A 26,338-nucleotide genomic window follows, 5' to 3' on the forward strand; every position below is an offset into this window, starting at 1 on the left:
TATAAATGGAACATTGCTATACTCTGTACTGAGCCCCGGTGGCGAAGTGTGTTAAAGGACTGAGCTGGAGACCAGGAGCGGCATGAACGGCCGCTGTTAGCTTCAGCTCCTGCCAACCTAGCAGTTCGAAAACATGCCAATGTGAGTAGATGAATAGGTACCGCTCCGGCGGGAAGGTAACGGCGCTCCATGCAGTCATGCCGGCCACATGACCTTGGAGGTGTCTACGGACAACGCCAGCTCTTCGGCTTAGAAATGGAGATGAGCACCAACCCCCAGAGTCAGACATGATTGGACTTAACGTCAGGGGAAAACCTTTACCTTTGTCTATACTTTGTACACAGACAAGTAGCACATTACAGGCAATATTTTTCCTTATAAGTTGGACAAGGCATTTAGAAGACACTAGTGCTTGGCTATGATAGTATTGAGTCCTTCACCAAAGCACCTACTGAAGCTTTTTCCACTGGGAGCCTCAACTAGGAACCCAACTTTGCCCATTTGACATTTTTGTGTGTAAGTGGAGAAAAAAACCCCCAAAATTGTGACTCATAAGTCTGTTCATTACCAATCACTGAGTAGTAAACAGCTCCATCATTAGTGTGGAGCTTAAATGGCTGGGGAACCCAAAGTCTCCAGCAGCCTTGTTCTGCCTCTCTCATTATCCTTGAAGGATGAGTAATAACTATTCATGAGATTATTTAAGCTTTTGCCACAAGCTTGAATAGACAATGAACTGTGGAGGCCCCTGAGCACAAGTATAAGACCAAAAATTACATTCACATGATCCCTTTGTTCTTAACTAGTAGGACTTTAACCCATCCTTTCAAATGTCTCCTTCACACCACCCCAGAAGAAATCTTCACAATAAGTACCAAGCTTCCATTATCCACATTTTTGACAAGAAAATTAAATAGAATGAGTTATACTTGAAATTAAGCTTGAAGATGTTAGAATTAGTTGAAGAGACTGGACAGTGGTGGTCTTTCATATGGAGACACAAGTTCTGTTTCTTGAGGGAAAGGAAGATTATTGAAGTACTAATTTCCCATAAAAGCTTATTTATTTCATCATTGGAATGGATATGACCGCTCTAGAGATTCCTTTGTAAAACACCCGCAGGAGATTAATTGGAATTTCTACAGCTTAATGCTTTTGCTTTATATTGATGAGCCTGTGTTCTTAAAACATTAACTCTGAAACCACTTTTCCAAGTAAAACCAGCAAATTCATTTCTTATTCTGAAAGAATATCCAGTTGTCTTTATGGATTTTATTTTTCTAGACTAAGTAAAATTACTCATGACATTTTGCCGCTTCAATAATTGGTTGAATTCTTGGCATCTGTATCAGGGAAATACCTACTTCCAATTTAGTGTCTCTGGAGATGTATTTATAGGTTCTTAGGCAAAGCTAATGTGAGCACCTAGTCATTTCAAATGTGAGCATTGACTGCATGTGGAATAACTTGTGTCAATTGTAGTGGACAGTGCACAGTGAAAAGGCTGCAATGGGGCAGGAAGAAAAGTTCTGTTCTGCTTCACTGTCAGACAGTCATAATCTTCATAAAAAGTGTATATGTGTCTTCAAGTCTCAACTTATGGTGACCCCCATGAATTTCACAGAGTTTTCTTAAGCACAGAATACTCAGAAGTAGTTTTGCTACAGAAGCAGAAGAGGTCTTAAGGGCCATTGAGTCCAACCCCCTACTCAATGTCAGATCTCCAGCTAAAGCATCTCCAGTCGGTCTGGTTTCTTTTTGAAGATGTCCAGAGAAGAAGATCCCACCACCTTTCTTGGCAATTGATCCTACTACTGAATACAGTAGAGTCTCACTTATCCAAGCCTCGCTTTTCAAGCTTCTGGATTATCCAAGCTATTTTTGTAGTCAATGTTTTCAATCTATAAATATAAAAGGGTAATGAAATTTCGGCCTAGGACAAAACAACAAAACTGCACATCCCAGAAACACGAAACTTGGCAGCACAACCCCTCATCCATGCCTCTACGTTCATACAACAAAAAGAAAAGAAAAATAAAGTCCTAATTAGGAATAATTGTTTTTATTCCAATTGCTGCCAGTTAGAAGACTAAGCTCCGCCCACTTGGTCTCCTAGCAACCCACTCAGCCCAGGGGACAGGCAGAGTTAGGCCTCACTTAGGCCTCTTCCACACTGCCTATAAAATACAGATTATCTGATTTTAACTGGATTATATGGCAGTGTAGACTCAAGACTCTTCCATGCAGCTATATAACTCATTTATAATGGACTTAATGTCAGGGGAAAAGCTTTACCCTTTACCTTAACTACCACCAATTCCTCAATACTTTATTTCCCATACCACCATACTTCGCCACAGCAACGCGTGGCCAGGCACAGCTAGTATATCATGATATTTTGGTGCTAAATTCGTAAATACAGTAATTACAACATAACATTACTGCGTATTGAACTACTTTTTCTGTCAAATTTGTTGTAAAACACGATGTTTTGTTGCTTAATTTGTAAAATTATAACCTAATTTGATGTTTAATAGGCTCTTCCTAAATCCCTCCTTATTATCCAAGATATTCGCTTATCCAAGCTTCTGCCGGCCCGTTTAGCTTGGATAAGTGAGACTCTACTGTAGTTCTGTCAAGAAGTTTCTTCTATTATTCAGTTGAAACCTACTTTTCTGTAACTTAAAACCATTAGACCTGTTCCTTCTATCTATGGCAACAGAGAAAGGCCTGCCCCTCCTCTTTATGAGAGCTTTTGAGGTATTTCAAAAATGCAATCATGTCCGCCTTCAGACTTCTCTTTGACAGGCTGAAGATGTCCACTTCTTCAACATTTCAACATAGCATCCTTGCTGGCCTTCTCTAAACCTCCTCCAACTTCTTAAAATGAGCTAATCAGGACTAAATGCAATACTCCAGATGAAGCCTGGTCCATGCAGAACATAGCGGGATTATTATTCTCCATAACTTGCAAACTATGCATCTATTAATGCAGGCTGTACATTAACATTTGCCTTTTTTGGTGCAGTGTCATCTTCTAGCCTATGTTCAATTACAATCATCATATAATCCCAAGGTCTTTTTGCATGTAGTACTGTTGAGCCATGTGTCTCCCCATCTCATACTTATGCTTTGGTTTCTGTGACCTAAATGTAGAATTTTGAATTTGTCTCTATTGAATTTCAATGTGTTAATGTCTGCCTAATTTCTTAGTTTACTTAAGTTCTTTTAAAGATTCCTATCTTCTAGTGTGTTAGGTCCCCTCCTAGTATTGTGTCATCTGCAAACGTGACAATGATACCTTCCATCCGATCATCTTGACAAATACATGCTGGTTTCTACTGATCACTGCATTATATTCAATATACTTGCAGAGAGGCCCTTCTACACTGTCATATAATCCAGATTATCAAAACAGATAATCCACATGATCTGTTTTGGATTGCTTTACACTGCCAAATAACCCAGTTCAAAGCAGATATCTGGATTATATATGACAATGTAGAAGGAGCCACAGAGTCCTGTATTATCAGTTCTAATACTTTTCCTGATATTGAGGTCAGGCTGACTGGTCTGTAATTTCCTGGATCTTCTCCTTTGGCATCTCACCTTCTCCAGTCCTTTGGCACCTCACCTGTTCTCCAAGATTTCTCAGAAATGATGGCAAGTGATTCAAAGAGTATACTAGTAAATTATCCCTGGAATGCAGTTCATCTAGCACTGCAGATTTGAACTCATTTAGGTTCTCCTTGGGATTCCTGAGTAATTCCATATCAGTCTTGATTTGCAATCCAGATCCATTGTCAAGGTCGCTGCTACCACATAGAAACACACAGTCCTCTTTTTGGAAGAAAACCAAAGCAAAATAGATATTGTGTAATTCTGCCTCTTGTTGAGATCCTTACTGAACAGTAATCACAGTATATTCTTGTTCGTTCACTTGTTTTCAACATATTCAAAGAAATATTTGTGTTGATCCTTGCTTATCTAGCCAGGTTCACTTTTTCCTCAGTTCCTTCTTCTGAAATACAGGATATGATATTTGTTGGCAGTCTTTCATCCCAGCACTAACCAGTGCTGACCCTACGTAACCTCCAAGTACAGACAGGTACCTTTAAGGTTTTTAGAAACCTTCCTAAAATGTTTGCTACCAAATATTATATGCCTGGAGTTCCTTTAGCATGGCACATAAGCAATCTCTAGTAATGCACTTTTTATTTCCTTACAACAGCTTTGCTCCATTCTGTACTATGCAGTGGCTGTTGTACAAGAGCTGATACAGCTGGCCATAAATGATGCTGTTTCGGGGTTGCTGACAGTTGATTTAAGCTCAGCATAGTGTTTTTGCACACACTGTATATCATTGACTTAATGGTTCGTTGTAATTTCTGGGCAGCTGGAGCTAAGGATATGTTGCTTCAAACACATTCATAGATTTCCTTCTCCTTTCTCCCAAAGTGATACAAGTGTGTTGACGTAATACTATCATAATAAGAATTTCCATGCAAGTGGGAGTTGGGACACTTGAAGCATTGTAGATTATGGGACAGGGAAGGGGAAGAGATGTGGAGCTGCTGTTTCTGGCAAGAGACACATTATCCCTTATTATATCTAAATACAGCCCTACAAGAAAAATGAATAGCTCAGCATTTTGACATTCTTATGTCATATGTTTGTACCTCATTGAGTTAAACACTGTTCAGTAATGAATTAAAGTGCTTGTTAGTTGCTATCCTTGCAAAACAGCCTGATTCCAACAGGATCAGGTAATATTACATTTTTGCCATGGAGCAATAGGGCCCATATCCTAAAAGCAACAGATCCTATCTGATCTTGGAAGCTAAGCACAATCAGCCTTTGTTAGTACTTGGATGGGAAACCGCCATTGAACACCAGGCTGAATTTCTGAGTAAGGAATGGGAAAAACCACCTTTTGAGCATTCCTTGCTTAAGAAAACTCTTATGAAATTCATGTGGTATCTGTAAGTTGATAGATGATTTTTTATTATGATTACCGTTTTATATTTTTACGATGTTTAGAATGTTAATTTAATTTCTGTGTCTGTATTGTCTCATGTTATTTTATTTTATTTTGGTTTGCTGTTTTATCCAGGCTTGGCCTCATGTAAGCCACCCAGAGTCCCTTCGGGGAGATGGAGGCGGGGTATAATAATAATAATAATAATAATAATAATAATAATAATAATAATAATAATAATAATAATAATTGTATGACACAGCAAACAAGATAGATATGCTGGATTTTGTATCACAAAATCACAAGTCGAACACTTCTCAAGTGTTTAGGACTGTGTGATGTATTTTCGGATGATGCACGCAGATCCCAGTAGGGTGGCCTTTTGCAGTTGCACTAAGAGCACCTAACCCATTAGCATTATGGAGAATCAAACCAAAATGAAGTCTATACTGGCTCGGTCATCGCCCAGGATAAAAAGGACCGCTGTGGATGCTGCTGATTCTGGACATCCATCGACAAGTGGGCTACGGAATCAAAATACAAATGAACAGTCACAGAAGCGGCAGAAATATACAATGCCAGAAAACCGCACAATTATTATTATTATTATTATTATTATTATTATTATTATTATTATTATTATTATTATATTTGAAGGCACACACTCATGCAGTAATGTGTAATATACTTGGGGGGGGGGAACCTTTCACATTTCAGTGTATTAACAACAGTTTAATTTTAATGCATTTTATTTTGCAGTATGACATGTGACACTTAGCTCATAATATAGGCAACATTTTAGATCAGTGACTGGCGAGCTGGGTACTAATTTTTTTATTGTTACTTAAAATGGTATGTTTAATTCCTATCTAGCTGATCATGTCATTAGCATTGTTTGTTATGTCAAAAAACTCTTACTAAAGAGGGTGACATGCCATTTCCCCTTTTAAACATGTTCTATAAGAACCTAATAGGAACCATACTTTAAAGAAAATTAATCTGCTCTCTGCAACTTAGGAGAAAATGGTTTCATTAGCGTTTAATTATATTACTAGTCTATGTTTAAAAACCTTAACATCAATAAGTGTAACTACTTAAAAGATGTATAGAATTATTAAAGAATTACAGTTAATAAGTGATATGGATAGAAATTCCTTCCATCTTTACCCCAAATCCATATAAATTGAATATTTCTAATCAAAAGTGATTTGGATCAGAGGTGTTTTGAATTTATTTTGGATTTTGGAATACCTGTATTTGCAAATACTTACACAATGAGCTATCTTAGAGCTGAGACCCCAAATCTGAACACAAAATTCGTGTATATACAAATATACGTTTTATTCATAGCTTGAAGGTAATTTTAAATATTAATGTGCCTGAAACAAAATTTGTGTACATTAAGCCATCAGAAATCAAAGTATCTCAGCCACTGTGTGGACAATTTTAGGTTTTGGAGTATTCTGGATTTCAAATTTTTATATTAGAGATTCTCAACTTGTACCACTTTAGGGTCTATATTGCATGGGTGATTTTCCTTTATCAAGTCTAAAATTTAACTTGATGGTTTTTCTGATTGGGTTAAATCTAGACCTTCAACCGTAGAATTTTGCTCATGAATTGAAGCTGGTATGTTGTGTCTTGGCTTCCGATCTTCTCAGAACCCACCTGAATGTGTCTAATGGAGGCTTGGCCTTTTCGGGTTGGCAGGTGTCTCTTATTACAAAGGATGGTCCTAATGTGAGGGTTGAAAGCTATTCCTTTGACAATAAATTTGGTTCCAGGACCCCCAAATCCATGCATGCTCGAGTCCCATAATATATACAATGGCACAGGAAAATGGTTTCCCTTATGTCAAATGGCAAAATCAAGGCTTGCCTTTTGATATGGATGGTTAAATCTGTGCATGCAAGATCCATGGATACAGAGGGCCAACTGCATATAGTAATATATAATAATAATAAAATCTTATTTATTTCCTGCCTTATCTCCCCAGGGGGACTCAGGGCGGTTAGATAGAACAAGATGCCCAAACCTTGTATTTGGAGTGTGGGCCCTTCATAAAGACAAACATGTGTATATCATGTAATTTTTGAGTGTGAACAATATGTTAATTGCATGGAAGAACATGTGGCTAAGTTAATAGACATCAATATTTTCATTTGGTACTGTATTTGGGTAGAAAAAAAAACTAGCTAATAGCTATTTCCTTATAGCTAGTTCTGCATGTATGAATGTTAATTGTCTGTTATTGCTATTTTGAAAACCAGGCAACATCAGTTGGGCCTGTCTGGTTCTCGGATATTTTCACTGAGAATCTAGAGCTGCTATTATTATTGTTATTATTATTATTATTGTTATTATTATTATTATGATTATTATTGCAATTGTTATTGCCATCACCAAACTGGAAGTGAGTTTTTTGGGGGGCAGGAGACATCAATTTCATCCCTGCCCTTCTATGCCTACAATATCAGCCATACATTCTCCCCATATATTTAATGGTGGTATTATTTCATTGAGTCCCAACATCAAAAAGATACTGGGTGGAACAAAATGACCAGGCTTTTGTTTTTGAAACAATATATTGCTCCTTGAAATAAAACCTTTCTCTCTCTTTCCCCTCAGGTTTTAATAGCCATGTATTTGCTAACTGCTGGATTGGGAGTAGAAGTTTGGCAGAAGCCTCTCATCTTTGATTATTATCTCACAGACACACTAATAATCCTCCTGATAGGTAAGCAATGTAAAACAGCAACAACAAGAACCCTACAGGATGCAGCTGCCAATTTGAATATACTTTCAGCATACTGATGATTCCTCCATACTTTTATTAAATGTCAAGACACCAAAGGCCCGGTGCAGTCAATGTTCACATGCTTAAGGCTGTGCATGTTTCCTTGAAAGCAAGCAACATTCTGAAATGTTAACTTATAGAGCTGGTACAAAAGCATTACTGTTGAGAGAGTATAATTCATTACCATTAGGCGATTTCACGTTTACAAAGAAAACATTATCTGTGTTAGCAATATGTTACTTATATATTCATTTTAAAAATCAAGTAAAATGTACAAATTGGACTGAAATGTAAACTGAATACCTCAATATGTTAAAGAAATGCATATTTACTCAAAACATTAGGATTGTTGTTGCTGTGATATGGTTATAACACTGGGAAAATCTATAATGAATAACAGCTTACTTTGAATGACTTTAGCTCTGAGAGAAAGCCAGAGGCATTTATCTCTGAGTAGACCTTGATAAATAGCAGGCAGCAAACCACCATTTTGAATATGTATGATCCTTATGCATGATACCCCTATTTTAAAAAGTCACTAAATTTAATTATCGTGTCAGAAGCAAACTGAGAATACAGTTAAAATGTATTAAAAAACCACAAAGTCAAAAATTTGGCATTCTACTAAATGTCCTTTGACCAGAAGTTGGCCACTTGAAGTGCCTCTCCTGTCACTGTAAGAAGGCCCTTCATTATGCATGTGGCAGGGCTCAGACTGCATTGTAGTAGGTGGTCTGTGGTTTGCTCTTCTCCACACTCGCATGTTGTGGACTCCACTTTGTAGCCCCATTTCTTAAGGTTGGCTCTGCATCTTGTGGTATCAGAGCACAGTCTGTTCCGTGCCTTCCAAGTTGCCCAGTCTTCTGTGTGCCTGGGGGGAGTTTCTCATCTGGTATCAGCCACTGATTGAGGTTCTGGGTTTTAGCCTGCCACTTTTGGACTCTTGCTTGCTGAGGTGTTCCTGTGAGTATCTCTTTAAAACTTAGAAAGCTATTTCTTGATTCAAGGTGTTGGCATGCTGGCTGATAGCCAAACAAAGGATGGACCAGAGGTGCCAGTGCCTTGGTCCTTTCATTACTGGCTGCTAATTCCCAGTGGATGTCAGGTGGTGCGATACCGGCTAAGCAGTATAATTTCTCCAGTGGTGTAGGGTGTAGGCATTCTGTGATAATGTGGCATGTCTCATGATGAGCCACATTCACTGTTTTAGCGTGATGGGATTTATTCCACGCTAGGCATGTGTATTCAGCAGCTGAGTAGCAGTCGTAAGGGCAGATGTCTCCACTGTATTTGGTTGTGATCCCCAGGTTGTTCTAGTCAGCTGTCATAGGATAATGGTTATAAATAAATATCATACGAAATATTTATCACTAAATAGATTTACTGTAATTGGATGTGTTCAGCAGTTTGTCCCTGTTGATCTTATGTTGATCGCGACATGTAAATATATAGGATCATCAAAAGAAGAAGTGACATGATTGAGATCATTTTGTTTTTTTCTCCATATCTCCATATCTGACTTTCTTAGGCTGCAATCTTATATGCACTTACCCTGGAGAATATTCTATTACACTCTGTAGAACTTCCCTCAAAAATGGATTACATATATTTGTATATTAACAGTAAACACATATTGGCCTGGAAGTATATTTCATTACGCATATTTCTTATTTCAGAATAAACCTACAAAGGACTGTACTGCATGGCTCTTTTTTCAGCCTTTTGCTGCATTTTTTAAGCTCTTGTGAATATTATTACTGCAGGGATATAATACAGGAAAGAAACTCATTCTGCCAGTATACAATTTATATTTACATTACATAGTGATTCAAAGAAAAGCTGTGTTAAGCATTACATTTTGAAAACACATCAAAGTGCTAAACTGTTGTCCTTTGTTCTCAACGTTATAGATAGTACTTATTTTGCTGACACTATTATTTTATTTTTAATTAAAATAAGAATTTTCTGGGTATTGTACATACGATAAAAATAAAAGTCACATCCTGCAGGCTTTCAGTATAAAAAAGTATGGCGTATTAAGTAAAAAGAGAGTTGGGAGGGGAGCTTTGCACTAGTAAAACTAACGGTAAAGTTCTAGGTCTTGGAAACCCAGTAGAAGAAAGGGAAAGAAGGGGACAATTAATTGCCAGATTGCACTGCTGAAAATACTCATTCAACTAGAAAAATATTATCTGCATGTTACTGTCAAAAACACGTTTCCCTTTTACAAGCTCCATTGAATGTTGTACAGTCACCATAGCATTAAGCTGTCCTTTCTTAGATGATGATTTTAGTTGTGTGATGGAGGACATCATAAGTGCAGAAATTTTCAGGCCAGCTTTTTCTAAAGCTGTGTATCTATATATATAAAAGAGTGATGGCATCAGGGCAGCGGACAAAACAACAAAACTACAGGCCCCCCAACCTCGAAATTTGACAACACAACCCATCATCCACGCCTCTAGGTTGATACAACAAAAAGAAAAGAAAAATAAAGACCTAATTAGAGAGAGAGGAATAATTGCTTTTATCCAATCGCTGCCAGTAAGAAGGCTAAGCTCCTCCAACTTGGTCTCCTAGCAACCCAAATAAATAAATAAATAAAAAACACTAAAAAAATAATACAATAAAATACTATAATAACAGAAAATAACTAAAAATAATACAAGAAAATAATAAAATATAATAAATAAAAATATAACTTACAATAAAATTAATTAAAAAATGCAAATAACGTCAAATAAAAATTACAAAACAATTTTTAACCAATACCACCACCACTTTGCCACAGCAACGCGTGGCCGGGCACAGCTAGTATCATATAAGAGGAGAAATTAATGGGTATCGTATTTATCTGGAGCTCAGAACATTCTGATGTTTCCTAAGTAGGAGGAAGGAATTACATTTGCTGCTCCTTTGGCCATTTGGGTTTTTCTGCTCTTCCCCACCTCAGAAGATTTCACATCACCGAAGCCTACTAAATCTTATTTACATTGAGAGAAAGGCAAAGTGCTTGGCTACTACATATACTGAGTTGTCTGAGCTCTATACATTGAGTTCTATGCATTCCAGCTCACAATTTTTCCTACTCTAAAAAGGGAAGAGGGCACCCCGGTGGCGCCATGGGTTAAACCACTGAACTTCTGAATTTGCTGACTGAAAGGTTGGCAGTTTGAATCCGGGGAGCAGAGTAAGCTCCCGCTGTTAGCCTCAGCTTCTGCCAACCTAGCAGTTTGAAAACATGCAAATGCGAGAAGATGAATAGGCAGGAAGGTAACGGCACTCCATGCAGTCATGCCACCCACATGACCTTGGAGGCGTCTACAGACAACGCCGGCTCTTCGGCCTAGAAATGGAGATGAGCACCAACCCCCAAAGTCGGATATGACTAGACTTAATGTCAAGGGGAAACCTTTACTTGTTTAGATAGGGAAGAGATATGAAAATATTGGGTTTCGGAAGAGGAATCCAAGAACAGAACTCTATCTCCCATCTTAAAAATCAGTTTTGACTCGCTCCTATGACCCAGAAGGCATAAGACTGAAGCCTTGAACATTTATTCCACTAACTAGATTAAATTGTTATTTTCCATTATCAGTGATTGAAGGAGTGCGGGATGGGGGAGAGGAAAACAAAACACTGTTTAGAGCCTCGTATACTTTTTATAACTGTTTCCTAGTCTCCCCATGGGAACTATCAAATATTAATTGGACATCACTTAGCCATTTGGTGGCATTTATTAGTCACTACTGAGCATTTGACAGTGACCCCCTGCTCACTGTGATCAATACTTGGTAGGAGTATCTGAGCATCTATGGGAGTAAGGGCTGAAGATTCACTTGGTCATAGTAGTGGTGGTAGTAGCAAGCTGCCTAAATGCCCAGCTTATTCATAATCAAAATACAGGAAACTGTTAACGGAGGAAAAGGCCAAAAAACTTCATCTGTCCCTCTAAGGAACAACAACTCATCTTCCAAAAAAATGCAAAAAGTTGTTGTTATCAAATTGAACTTCATATGAAACCAAACCAAACCATAAAGAAACAAAAAAAATGTAAAGAGCTAATAGTCTCTGAGCACATATTTTAGCTTGAAACTACTTCTGCTCCCCTTGCTTGTTTTTCTTTTGAGAAATCAAACTTTAAGATTGCAGCAGGAAATTTAGGTTTAACCTCAAGCACCATTGTTTGGTCTCATCTCTATACTAATGTGATGCAGATGTTTTAACTGCCTTATGTAAGTTTTTATTGCAAAGGCTCTTTTTAATAGAAACCATAACCGCAGCACAAATTAACTTTAAGGCAGTTCTGAGAACAGCAAGGCTGTAAATGTTCAGGCAGGTATTCAAAATACTTGAGCTGTTTCTTGTTGCAGAAAGACTAGCCAGATGTTTTAAACAGTGCAGCTGCTGTCTCTGTTTTCAGTGGGAAAGAGGGGGGAAATTAGGAAGTAATTGTGATCTTAAACTAATAAACAGTTTGAAGACTTGCATCTGCAAGGAAACAATTTTCAAGGTTTTTAAAGAACGAAGATTATGTATTCACACGATTACATTAGACTGGCACAAAACAGGTTCGTTTGACAATTGCTGCTTCTAGTTAGGGAATTTAAAATATCTATCATTAGTGGCCTCTCTGTAGAAATCTTTGGGAAACAATTAGGATCTCCTCAAGAACTTAAAATGGAGATGGAAAGGTATTTTTCTCACTGAGCATTTATGACTCTTCTCACTTTTCTTGGGTTCAGAGATACACAGAAGAGTTAAGGCCTGTGTTACTGCCTGATTGAGCTCCCTTTATGCTGTTCCCACCACATCTATTCAGAAAGATAACGAAAAAACAGTGGAAAAAGAAAGTACATAGTCTTGCCCCAAATTGAAGGAAAAACGTGAAGTGGAGAAGGAGAAAAAGGGGTAGCAAATGGAATAAGAGAGATAACTGTAGGGAGAAAGGTGAGTAGGGAAAGTGGAGAATACAGAGAAAGATGAGGTGAAAGTTTTGGGGTATATGGCTGTGGAAGAGATGAATAAGATTGATGTGAGGTAAATAGAGAAAGGTGACTAGAGAAGTTAAGGAACAGAAATACTTCTATTTACTAAAGTCTTGCGCAACATTGAATCAAATGTACTCCTCAATTTTTAAAACTCTGAAACCAAAAGAAGTATTTGCTGCTGAATGTGTTTCATGTAATGTTCAGTGGCAAAAAGTGTGCTCTTTGTAATTTAGACAAAAAAGGTTTGCATTACGGTTGCTGCCTGCTTAGAATCCCTTCTTTAAAAACAAAAATATTAGAATGCCAAAGCTTCCACCAATGGAAAAGAAAACCTTGGGGTGCATGTATACTGAAGAGTGACTCCACTTTAATTGCCTTGATTCAGTGCTATGGAATCATGTGGCTTGTAGTTTTACAAAGTCTTGAACCCTCTCTGCTAAAAAAATGCTGATGCCTCACCAAACTACACATGCCAGGATTGTGTAGCCTTGAGCCATTGCGATATTACTGTATGTTAAAAAAGAACTCCAGACGCAACTTCTGAAGCAGTTTCCTGTTTTGCTTTGTCTCAGCACTAAAATTAGAAAATGACTCAAATCTAATGTGCACCCTAATTTTGGTGAGGTAATTTAGCCCAAAAGGTGAGCACTGAATTTGAGTAAATATGGTGATAGTGCAGAGGTCAGCAGAAACATATGAAATAGGGCACAGAGAAATATGGAGGGAATTAGAAATGGGCTAAGAAAAAACAATGGCAAAAAAGCAGCTAACAGCAGTGCAACCTCTAGAGCTATGTTTCAGAATAGATTTGTGTGCTCATGTCCCAAACAGTGATAATTAGCAACAAGGCAATTGAGCAGCTTCCAACATATTAAACCAATATATTCACAGTGATTTTTATATTAGATTAAGTACAGTATTTACGACTGTTGTAGCAGTATAATTTATTTTTAACAGGCTTATAAAACATAGAAACTGCAAGGAACTGTTTGCATATGAAGTATTCCCACAATCCATTACCATCCTTTTTAAAGATACAGAGTTTTGTTCCTTCTATATTCCACAGTTGTTTTTTCATCTCCTCCCTCCACACCCAGATATTATTTTTCCAATAAACTGTATTCTATGGTAATTGATGTGTTAGGCTTTTTCAGAATTATTATTCTAGAGTTCCTTTAGACTTCTGTAACCTTCAGGGTTTCTCCAAGTGAACTGATAATTCCCTTTTGCTGCCTCACTTTAGTTGCCATAGCTCATTATCAGAGTTTACTGTTAGCATATACAAGGAAGGTGTGAAACAAAATGTTTTAGGACCTCTTCACACAGGCTTCTTTTTGGTGAAAGCGACAGGGCTTTTCAAGGTAGGCAATGGAGCCCAATGGCTCCCATTATAAGTGCTTCCAGGGTGGCTCTGTGGCTGAACTAGAAAAAAAGTGATGCCGAAAAGAAGCTGGCACAGGACGATGGGAGGCTTCCTGTCTTTCCATTAGGAAAGATGGGTTCATAGAATCATAGACTAGTAGAGTTGGAAGAGACCTCATGGGCCATCCAGTCCAACCCCCTGCCAAGAAGCAGGAAATCACATTCAAAGCACCCCCGACAGATGGCCATTGAGGAGCTTCTTGAGACATTTTCTTATATAGTGGGACAGGGGGAAGCTGGGATGGTGCAGGACGCAAGGTGACAGTTCCCCACGCACCCTGGGTGGTTTTATGGGGCTGTCATTTTGGAGTGGAGGCAACAGCAGTGAGTGGAGAGTGATGGGAGGAAGCCCTGTGTACCACGAGTGTGAGGTGGCAGCTCCCCATTGCACCGGGCACACAGGGCATCTTCCTGTCTCCTTGTCCCCTCACCACAGCCACCTCCAAAGAGAGAAAGAGAGAAGCTCCAGCTCTCTCAGCTGCCATCTCCCCCATTCTCCCTTCAAAACAGGGTGAAGGCGGGGGCTCCCTTCCTGCAGCAGCCCCAAGTCCAGAGATGAGAGGGCTATCTATCTGCCTGCCTTTTTGCCACTTTGTCCTCAAGAGAGACCAGGGTCAGCAGCCGGGGTCCTGGAGGAGTGCCCTCCTTGCACTGCCCACCATTGCTAGGCAACGCTGAGGGGAGGCAACCCCACAAAGGAAGGAGCCTCGGGGGTGAGGGGCCGCTGTCCGCACAGGGTTCCAGGGCAAAGCATAGTGAGGCACGTTCTGGTTCTCCTTCCTTCCCCGAGTGATGAGGGGAAGTTGGGACAGAGTGGGGCATGGGGTGACAGGTCCCCATGGCTCTTTGGGTGGGTGCCACCAAAACGCAGTGAGACCTGGCTGATTCTGGTGGCACATGCGACAAGGTCCTTAGTGTGAACTGCACCCATTTTGGATGCACCATTAATGGGTATGAGTTTATATTATGGATGGTCATCATCCCCATTGTGAAGCAAAACTTGAAGAATGAAAATCTCAAGTCTAGTGCTTTCCAGACAGACTGTCTCAAGGCTGGATGATAGCTTCAGTCACCCCCATCATATAAATTGATATATGTACCCAATAAAGGGATAGAGATTGGAACAAAATATATTAAATGGGTAAAATGTATAGAAATTAATGCTAGAATAGAAACACAAAGTACATCATTGCCAAGAGTAGAGATTTAGAGCTTTTCACTGCTCTTGCAATCATTACTAATTTGATTCACACATAATGGGCCGAAGCCATTACAGACTTAACGCAGATGTGGTCGAAGTGCACATAAGCAAAGACATATGGAAGAACATTGCTTTACGCACATTTAGATGTTTTAGCTGGTTATGTTTCTCAATCCTCTAATCTGCTAACTGATCTATGGAAAGATGCCACTGTCAGCTGAGAGGCAAGAGCTATTGTGTATTTTTGCTGAAGCACCCAAAAATAGAGCAGCGGGTAGGTTGGAAGAATAATCCATTCAAATTTGGAATCAGATGTTTTTAGTTAAGTGCACAAAATATCAACACTTACATTCATTATAACAATTAATTAACAGAAATTAGTAATTAAGTATATAGTAAGTAAAGCTTATATTTCTGACTCCAAACATAGTTTTATTAGTGTATGTTTAAGACAAACATTTCTTAGGGTTGTTGTGTGTCTTCTGGGCATGTTCCAGAAGTATCCTGACGTTTCACCCACATCTATGGCAGGCATCCTCAGAGGTTGTGAGGTATATTGGAAACTAAGCAAGGAAGGTTTATATATCTATGGAAGATCCTGGGTGGGGAAAATTATTTCTTAATTTGTTTATGTCCTGTTCCCGTTTCCTGCTTTTTTGTGATGTTTCTGTAATGGTGTTTATGTATGCGTTTTTGTTATAGATTGCTTCAAATTAATTTTAAAACATCATCATACTCAAATCATTACTTCAGATTGCACTGAATTTATTTTAGCCTTTACAGGATAGTCCTAATTCAAAGATGGTTCTTTTTGAAAGACAGGGAGATGTGTTAAAAAGCTATGGCCTTTCCTCACATAATACACTAAGGCCCGACATACTCTGTAGCATTGGCTCTCAACCTTGGAGTCCTTTGATATCTCATATTTGTATTCCCTAAATCCTTGAGCATGGACCATGCTGTCTGTGGCTTTGATGACTTGAGATATAAAACACCTGGAGAACCAAATATTCAGAACCCTTATTTCTATAGAGAGGGCATGCAGTCAGAAAAGAGGGAACCAAAATGGGAGTTCAAGGCAAAGTGTAGGCCAGTTTCACTTGCAAAATGTCTCACTAAAATTTCAAGGTTAATCCTGTAAATACTTTTGGATAGGTCCATTTCACAGAGCCTTCTCTCCATGTTGTCTTGAGGTCAGTCACTTTGCACTTTTATTGCTACAGAGTCATTCCATTGTGTCATATTTCACATCCGGGGTAGTGCTGGTAAAATATTCTTGACTGGAATGAAAATGAAATGAGCAGTTACTAGCTACCTGCACTTTCTTATGTGACTATTCTGATCACGAAGATGAGGGGTAGTTACATATCTCATTTTATCTGCCACTGCTTTGATCAGATTAGCATCCTCCAGCATCTCCATTTCAGTTAAAACCAGTCAGGAGATTCGGTAACAGATCTCACGCAAAATGACCAATGTGTCTGCCTAGGGCTGTTGCTTTGCATATGATGGTTCATTTACTTTAGCCAAACTTCTGGCATTGTACCTGAACCCACACCGTACACCACAAAATACATGTAGAACATCATGTAGTATGTATATACAGTACAGTCTCACTTATCCAAGCCTCGCTTATCTAAGCCTCTGGATAATCCAAGCCATTTTTGTAGTCAATGTTTTCAATATATCATGATATTTTGGTGCTAAATTTGTAAATACAGTAATTACAACATGACATTACTGCGTATTGAACTACTTTTTCTGTCAAATTTGTTGTATAACATGAAGTTTTTGTGCTTAATTTGTGAAATCATAACCTAATTTGATGCTTAATAGGCTTTTCCTTAATCCCTCCTTATTATCCAAGATATTCGCTTATCCAAGCTTCTGCCGGCCCATTTAGCTTGGATAAGCGAGACTCTACTGTAGTTGTCTTTGTGTATGGCTAAGACAAGGGGTTGTATAGGACATAGCCATTGATTGTATGCAGAAAATGCCCAGACATCCACTTTCTACTTTTTCTAGATTTCAAGTTTTCTCTCTTACTTTGGAGATATTTCTGATCTTTAACCAGGGGCTAAACATCAGGTATAATGTCAGCACACATAGTGAGATAGCTGTATTGTTAATAGAGCTTTTTTTTTTTTAAAGCAGAGCAACCATGAATCACCATTTATACATTTTCTCTTTCTAGTCTGCTGCATAATTCTTTCCCTTCCACAGACGCTCTACAACATTTACATGTAAGTGTCATCATAAATAAATGCTCTTATCATCCTGCTTAAGTCATTATGCCTCTCTTTTCCTTTTACTGAAATACATCTGATGTTTCAACAGGGCATGCTTCCTTCAATGAGCAGCTTGTCTTTAGATGTATTCCTGTGTGTGTCATGTCCCATCCAGTTTGCCCTGTGTATTTCTCTACACTCTCTCCAACTATCTAATTTCCTGTCTATGTTCATCCCAATTCCATAATCATAACATTACAAGATTCAAAAACAATGTTCTTTACACTAACACATTTCTGGAAGCAATATTTTAGTTTTAATTACCACTAATGTTTCACTCAAGTTTTTCATTTGTACTGTCATAAGAGATTATTCCCACGCTGTCTTCCTCACTTCAACAAGATGCACTTATTTCTCTATTTATATAACTAAACTGTTTTATTTCCAGTCAAAATATTTATTGAATGTGTTACTGTTAAAACAAACTCTGAAGTAGTTAAAATGTTGCATTTGGCAAGTAGTCTGTAACTGAATATCTGCGTGTTATTGTCTTTACCAGTAGCTCAGATAAAATATGCTATTAATGAAGTTTTCCTAACTTTCCACATCCTTAATCTGTGAGCTTGACAAACTAAATGTGCTAGGTTTTTTATTCGAGAAGCATTTTTTTTTTCATTCTGAAGTGCTAAAGCAAGGATAAGAGCCACACACCCTTCAAAGTATTGTTGACCTTGAATTCAGCACTGCATTGGCGTTATCACTTATGGCCACAGTCCAAAAACACCTGAAAGGCTATTGATCATTCAGAAAAAGCAAGTGACAATTGGAGTACCAGACTTTGTTACTTCATAATACAACTAGGACTTAATCTGTGTCATATCCAAAAGTTTCCCTGCACAGAAGACTAGCATCATACATTAGAACTTTTTCTTCTGGCAAAGTAAGCTCTCCACCAGCAGGAAGTCTTTGATGTGAGTTTTCAGATCCCTCCCAGTTTCTGGAGAGCTCCAGCAGATACTTACTTTGAACATGTAGATCTACTGTCTATCTCTTTGGTTTGGGAAGAAAAGTATTAGTCACTGTGAACAGAATTTCTATCGTTTAGGAGTCCAGTAAAATGCTTTAATTATATCACAGCTATTACTCAAACCTAGAATTGGGATAATGCAGGTTAAGTGCAGATTGCTGTAAACAGTTGGATTTGGAGTTATTTCCAAAAACCAAAAGGAAACCCCTTTAAGGGTTGAGTAGATCATCTTTACCATGTTGCATTCTTGATTTTGCCTATTAGACATAACTGTGGGGAAACTTCCTAATATTTATTTCTGAAACAGGGATGAGATGGAAAATAAAACCTTCATTGACATACATAAGAAAATATTCTGTATAGGTAGGTTGCACTGATTATTTGAAATTAACTTTTAACAGTCTCTTTCCCATTCATATATATAGTCATTATAAAAAAAACTAATCAAAATGCCATGGTTAGGCAGATTGTGAAATAAAGACTTTATTTATTTACAGTATTTATATTCCACCCTTCTCACCCTGAAGGGGGACTCAGAGCGGATCACAGAATATGAGTTTTCAGATCCCTCTCAGCTTCTGGAGAGCTCCAGCAGATACTTGTGTTTGCAGATATACGGCAAACATTCAATGCCGATTATAACAATGGCAAGACAGAACAAAGAGACATTTTCCATTCATATATAGCTGGATGTATTTTTAAAAAGAAGATGGTAATTCATAACTAAGCCTCAAATTCTATGATCCTTGAGAGGGCATGCAATTAGTCATAGGGTTCCCTTCCAAAGGCAAACTTCACTCTCAATGGGGCAAATTCAATTCCAGATGTATCTATACAGGATGGAAGGGCATAGCTAAAGCACATATCTCTCCAATGCTAGACACAACAGGCCCTAGTATGCAACTGGAACAGGGTGGAAGGTGGGCCAGCATTGTAATTGGCTTGATTAATTTCCCTCCCATTGATGATGGAAAGAGAAAGTTAAATAGGGGAAAATTAAGAGAAGAAATGCCTTTCCTCTTCTGCTCAGTCGGGCACATCCTGGAAGGGCTTTGGTTACACTGGTGATACTGAAGTCATTGTTCTTCAAGTGGAATGGTAAGATTATCCTGCAAGAAGCATTGAGAGATTACTATGAAGAATAGACAAAACTCAATTAAAGTTAATTAGCATGTAAAATGAAATACAGGTAAGATGAAGTACAACCAGACTGGTTGTGGAAAATTCAACCTGTATTGTGTTGAATGAAGCTAAAAGCCCCCCTTTTTTGCAATGGCAGCAACTCTTTTCCTAGCTGCTGCAATAATCACATTGTTTCTTGCATGCGTTGTATGAATTGGTTTTGGAACAAAGAATTTCCCCCTGGTAGCATAGTAGTTTCAACAACAGCAATTTACTGTGGGTCTTTTGACTTTGACCCTGTGAAATTTCTATAAATGAATGATGATGTCTCACTCCATCACGCAACTTCTCTATTTTCAGAGCACATCGAAATAAAACACTACTAAAAGATTCTTTGTATGAGGGACTTCTACCACTATTCTCCCCAACAGTGCTCTTTACACTTTTCACCATTTGGGTGACTCAGTCTCCATGTGAAATATTAAAGAAACAAACAAGATTGTTTTTATGGATGGTTGGAGTTATTTTTGCAAATATCATGGTAAGTTGTTCCTTGAGTTGTCGGAAATTAAGGGATCATTTTCTTTAAAGGCACCTTCTCTTCCAGCATTACCCTAATCAACAAAATTGAATTATTTCTGAGCATTGTACAATACATATTTTCTCCATGTAGATATTAGATACAGAAAACAGGACACGATTTATTAGTGGCAGTGCGTTGATGTGTTTACATTACATTCGTACTTCTAGCATTTTAGTTTCAAAAGCTGGAGAAAACATTAAATATTACTAATACTTACCTTTTATGCCTCCAGACACACATACAGACAGTTGAGTTTACTTTGTTCCATCCAGCTTGCGAGCAGTGTTTTATCCCTAAAGGGACAAGATTTCTTGCAGAATGCTTTTTGTCCTGAGAAGGTGCTTTTGTTAGGAGTTTAGATTGTTTCTCACAAGAAAAACTTGCTTTGGAATTTCCTGTTCTTGACAATATCCAGACATATCTTAGCTAATGATTGTGAGATGCTTATAAGGGAAGGCATGCTGACAGATGTTCCTTGTTAAGCAGCAATTTATTATGCTTTGTTTCCTACTGTAAGATGCATGTTTCATGGCAGTGACAAAGAAATAGTGACTATTGTGTTTGAAAAGTTACATGATTGGAAACCTAAGGGGGTTCCCCCACTCTTTTTCATATTCCCACATTTCAAGAAGCTAGGAAGCACATTCTTGCTGCCTTTCTTCTGGGATTTCTTTGTTTTATTTTGTATGACACACAGACTGGCTGCCATTGTAGTTTCTTTACTTGGAAATTCGTAACACATTAGCTACTATTCAGTGTAACATCCAACATATGGGGCACATATGGAATTAAGGCTGCAGCCTTATAGGGACAAATCCATTTATCACAGTGGGACTACTAAATAAATATGCATAAGACTGTACCTTCACATGACGTCAGGTCTGGTAGACTGGGGCCAGTTTGTGTGATTCACATCTACTTTTTCAAGTAGGAAACAAGTATAGTCCAAGCATACACATCAGTAATGAGCTTTGCATGCACACAAAAAAGTAAATTCTGAGTTCTGAGTTGGAAGGATCTGAGATTGCTTCCGAAGATATGTACCTAGCTCAGGAAAAAAGCAAGAGAGAGATGGATATTTAAGGAATTTGTACACTTCAAAATGCACATCCTTTGTTGTCTTCAGTGATTCTGTCCCTGTGGAGAAATTGCACAATACAACAGTCTGGATATCCCCTCAGATTGAACTCAATACTGATTTGGCATAAGCACTAATGGCTGCAATCAATGTACACCAGTGGTTCTCAATCTGGGGTCCCCAGATGTTTTTGACCTACAACTCCCAAAAATCCCAGCCAGTTTACCAACCGTTAGGATTTCTGGGAGTTGAAGGCCAAAAAACTCTGGGGACCCCAGGTTGAGAACCACTGATGTCCACCAATAGTGGCCACTAAAATAATTGAGAAAACTATGGCAAAACTCAAATGGCCTTGCCCCTATTTTTTAGGCCTTCAGAAATGAAATCTATGTTAATATTTAAATTTCGTTGCATTTCATTTGGCACACACTCCTTTACTTGTTTTTCATTCCTACAGTGCAGAATGATCATTTGCCAAATGACCAACACAAGATCTGAAGTGCTTCATTGGGTTATGGGTCCACTAGCTGTCGTGGTCTTCACAGCAACGTCTGGACTTCAGGGCAGATTAGAGGAACCAATATTTATTGGATTTACTCTCTTCGTCACAGCCGCTCACATCCACTATGGATATTTTGTGGTAAAAATTCTAATTTTATTACAGTTAGTAGCAAACAAATGTTGCTACATATGGCAAAATCAAGTCTGTTTCCTACAATTCCCCTTTGGTTGGGGTGGTTAATTTAGTTACTTAGTTGTATTGCCTTCCCTTTTAGGATTTGCAATGCTTTGTAATCTTTAGTTATAAAAGCAGCCTGTCTTCTGATTTTCTAGTAACTGGGCTGCCCCACACCAAAATATTTTGGAAAGCTGAACAGTTTCAATATCCTTGATAGTCATAAAAAGAAAGATCATATATATGCATAATCCCATCAGTAGAACAACAAAAAATCCCTTGACACATCCCTTATATCTTCTAAAAACCCAACTTTCACTGAAAAAAAAATCACTCAAAGCTATGAAGAACTGCAGATTGTGAGGTTAAAAATATTTCAGAGATAAAGATTGCTTTCAGCTCTAACCCTAGCATCTTCACTGATCGGTTTTATGTAACCATTTACATGTGTCATGCATGTCCCAAATCCTGTCTCAAAATCCAACCACTACAGACTACAGTAAAATAAAGTACAGTACATTAAAATAGGATTATATGTTTTATACAGTGAACACCAAGGCATTAGGAACAATTATAGACTTGTTTATTATTAGGATACTGGAAGGGGGAATTTCAATCAGGATACTAGCTTTTATCTAACTTTTTCTCAGATTCTATATGATTAGAAGATATTAACCAATGTAAGCACTTTCTAATCAAGATATATTTTATTGCTGTTTTAGGTGAAACAACTGAGCCAAAATTTCAACATCTACACCTTTTCCTTGAAGAAGTCCTGACAAAAATGAATTTGGTGTCTACAATATTTATAATACCTGTTTGTATTTCTGTACTACTGAAATGTAGAAATTTCTACATAAGAGCAAAGGTGTCTTTAACAAAAAAAGGAAGGGGTGTTCAAAATGAAGCTAATGTTATATTCCAGGATTTCTAACTAAAATAATTTAAAATGGTTTCCCTTATTCATCCTGTAGTGACCATAAAACACCATCTTGTTGGATTTCCTTTTGTTCTCAGCAATTTTCTGATAACTGTAGTCTCACTTTCTCTAGTTTCCTGAAAGATCTTTCAAGAACTTCCTTCTTTTTCCAATAACTGATGACCAAACACTTATTTATACCATATGTATATTTTGATGGATCAATTACAATCACTTCATATTTAGGCTGCATCATCCCTTTCCTGTTTTGATTGTTAGCGGTGTTTCATTCTTTTATAAATTATAAAAGTCCATGATAAATTGTTTCATCTTCAGATAATATTATAAAAAATGTTAAATCAATTATGCTCTTACTCTGAATGTACAGTTCAGTTGTTTTGTGTCCATCTTCCCTCTCTTAACTTCAATGTTTTCTGTTTACATATAATTTAAATTGAATAGTCCAATGTCCACTGCTTGCAGTCAGTTCAACAGTAGCCATATCTGGCACTGGGTGTTCAAAGTCACCTAAGTTTAAGTCCATGGTTGCCTTTCCTCTGGTCAGTTCCATGCCACTGTTCTTAGGATGTCATTATATATAATATTCAGAAAACTATATGTTTTTATTATGAGAAGAATATTTATCTAATCTACTTGAGGGTAACTGACTTCATTCACTGCTGCACTTTCTCCTTTGGCTGCCTCTCTGACAGTATGATCACAGTACTAAATTATTTTGGGCGTTTGTTATTTTAATCTGCACTGACTTTTGGACGTATTCCTCTTTAGAGCTTCCTAATTTTAATACAACATGTTCCTTAATGCTCCTAATCCAGTCCTTCCTATTGGATTCATAGATAAGAGTAATTTTATATTCCATCCAAATTGCTAGGATACCATTGTTTCTTTGTTCTAAAGCAGGAGTTCTCTATTTCAGCTGCGTAGCCTTTATGGAGCAAAAAAGTTCTCATGGAGCCCCAAGAAATGTTTGTATTATATTATATAATAATAATAACAGAAACCCCAGGGACCATTCAGTCCAACTGCCTTCTGCCATGCAGAAAAAGCACAATCTAAGCACACCCAGCAGAAGGCCACCCAGCCTTTGTAATAATATAATATAAATAAATAATAGAAGAAGAAACCCCAGGAACCATCCAGTTCAATTCCCTTCTGCTATGCAGGAAAAGCACAATCAAAGCACCCCCTGAGCGGTGGGAGGAAACTACGATTTTGGAAGCAAGGAAGGCGAGAGGAAGAGGATATGGGTGGCAAGGGAGGTGGGGGGAAATACTTTTGAGGGTGAGGGAGATGAGGAAAACAGGCTTTTGGGGGTGAGGAAGATAAGAGGATGGGCAGGAAAGAGGAGGGAAAGATTGGAGGTGAGGTGGAGGAGGGGCAAGGAGGAGGAAAGTGCAGAGCCCCTCAGTATGTTTTGCAGAGCCCCAAGGGCTCCACGGAGCACATTTTGAAAACTGTTGTTCTAGAGGATAGAAATAAACCCCAGTAGTCAATCAATTGCTGTATAACCCCAACAGCTGTAGGGCTGCTATCCACGCCTGACAAAATACATCCTTTCTAGGCATTTTTCTAGATCACCCAGCATGGATCAATGGGATTTTTTGGCTGGAAGTCCTTTAGTTGACAAGAATTCGCTATTACCTACAGTTTCACATATCCATGGGAACACAGCCCTCATGGATATACGGTTTGCACTGTATAGTGACTTTAAGAACAGAATATTCTAAGTCTCATTGGCTTCAGTACTTTTCACACTTACCTGAAAGGCATTCTATTGAACTCAACAGGACTTTCTTCTGAGTAGATATGATAGAAATGTTCAGTATAACATTTGGGGAGTTCATTTCTCTCCATCTCTTGTGTCATACCAGTCTTCATACTCTTTTACCTGTTTTACTTCATGGTTTATTATAAAACATACTCAGCAATTAGTTCACAAGAACAATTTAATAACTGTAACATACTAAAAATGTTGTCAGTCCCAATTTTCTGTAATAAAAACTAATGCATGGATTGTGATAACTATTGATCACAATGATCTGTAGCAGTAAGGCGTTCCAGGGGTGTCTAAAATATAACATTCAAATTGGCAATTTGAAAGCATTTGTGGAGAAATTGTTTTCTATCCCTATTTCTAAAGTGAAATGTTTCTTGTAGCACATCAATATTAAGGAAAAAACAATCTCTACCCAATATTACTTTTAATAGTACAGCAATTCACTGGCATATTTCCAAAGAAGCATCAACATATTGTTTAATGTCAGTAGGTGTCTACTTCAGAGGACACTGACGTGTTACAGTTATGTAATCTGCAATTTATTAGAATATTCAGTTTTCATTTTTAAAAAAGCATTTTGTAGCATATACCATCAGAAGTGGTTCTAAAATTTGGCTTTGGAACACAATTATAGGAATCTTTGGCCCTCACTAATTCACTTTTCTGTGGTATGGAACGATGCAAGTAAAGTGCTGAAAACAATCACCTCCATGCTAAATTTATTTGGATGGAAATAATAAATTGTTTAAGTGAAACTTAATGGCTGTGTGTTATACCCTTTGGATCTAGGCCATATGCCATCAGTTGGTATGGGCAATGCAAGACCCAGTTTTACCCACCTGTCACCAGATCAGGGTTGGGGAGATCTCCTCAAGGGATGTTTGTTGAGATTTAACCAAACTAGGAGGCCTCGGTGAGCCACGTAGAAGATCTGGAAAAATGATTTCAGCCATGGGCTGCAGGTGCTCCATTCTTAGATTGATATTCCTACTTAAACTCCATTCTTACGGGTATCAATATCACACTACTTCATTTTTTTTTAACCATGGCTGCTTCCAATTGGAATTCCCTATCTAATGTAATTCAATTAAAAATAATCCACACAGTGTCTGATGTGGTTGTTTTCAAAGAAGTACATAGAGGGTTTCTTGTAGTTACATATTAATACTGCTATTGTTCTGGAAAGTGTGTGAAAGTTAATTATCAGATTTAGTATCCTATACATATGTGTGCACAGTAGAAGCTTATCAAAAAAAATTTTAGCTGGAAAAATCCCTCCCTCTCAAAGCCGTATAGGTAAAGGTAAAGGTTTCCCTCTGACATTAAGTCTAGTCGTATCTGACTCTGGGGGTTGGTGCTGGTCACAATTTCTAAGCCAAAGGGCCAGTGTTGTCAATAGATACCTCCAATGTCATTTAGCTGGCATGACTGCATGGAGTGCCGTTACCTTCCCACTGGATCTACTCACTGTGCGTGTTTTCGAACTGCTAGGTTGGCAGAAGCTGGGCTTACAGCGGG

The 26,338-nt window shown here is 38.0% G+C and overlaps 1 protein-coding gene across 2 annotated transcripts in view; it reads left to right on the plus strand.

Moving 5' to 3' along the window:
• Positions 1-25,926, plus strand: part of LOC100560665 (ethanolaminephosphotransferase 1) — a 62,682-nt gene extending 36,756 nt beyond the window's left edge. For both annotated transcript variants that reach the window (XM_003223508.3, XM_062979358.1), the window contains exons 6-10: positions 7,607-7,715; positions 17,584-17,632; positions 20,127-20,307; positions 21,885-22,067; positions 22,826-25,926. In XM_003223508.3, coding sequence (XP_003223556.3) covers positions 7,607-7,715; positions 17,584-17,632; positions 20,127-20,307; positions 21,885-22,067; positions 22,826-22,882 — 579 coding nt within the window. In that variant the 3' untranslated portion in view covers positions 22,883-25,926. The remainder of the gene's footprint in view (positions 1-7,606; positions 7,716-17,583; positions 17,633-20,126; positions 20,308-21,884; positions 22,068-22,825) is intronic.
• The last annotated feature ends 412 nt before the right edge of the window (positions 25,927-26,338 follow it).

Source organism: Anolis carolinensis, chromosome 4, assembly GCF_035594765.1.
Source record: "Anolis carolinensis isolate JA03-04 chromosome 4, rAnoCar3.1.pri, whole genome shotgun sequence".
NCBI classification, from domain to species: Eukaryota; Metazoa; Chordata; class Lepidosauria; order Squamata; family Dactyloidae; genus Anolis; species Anolis carolinensis.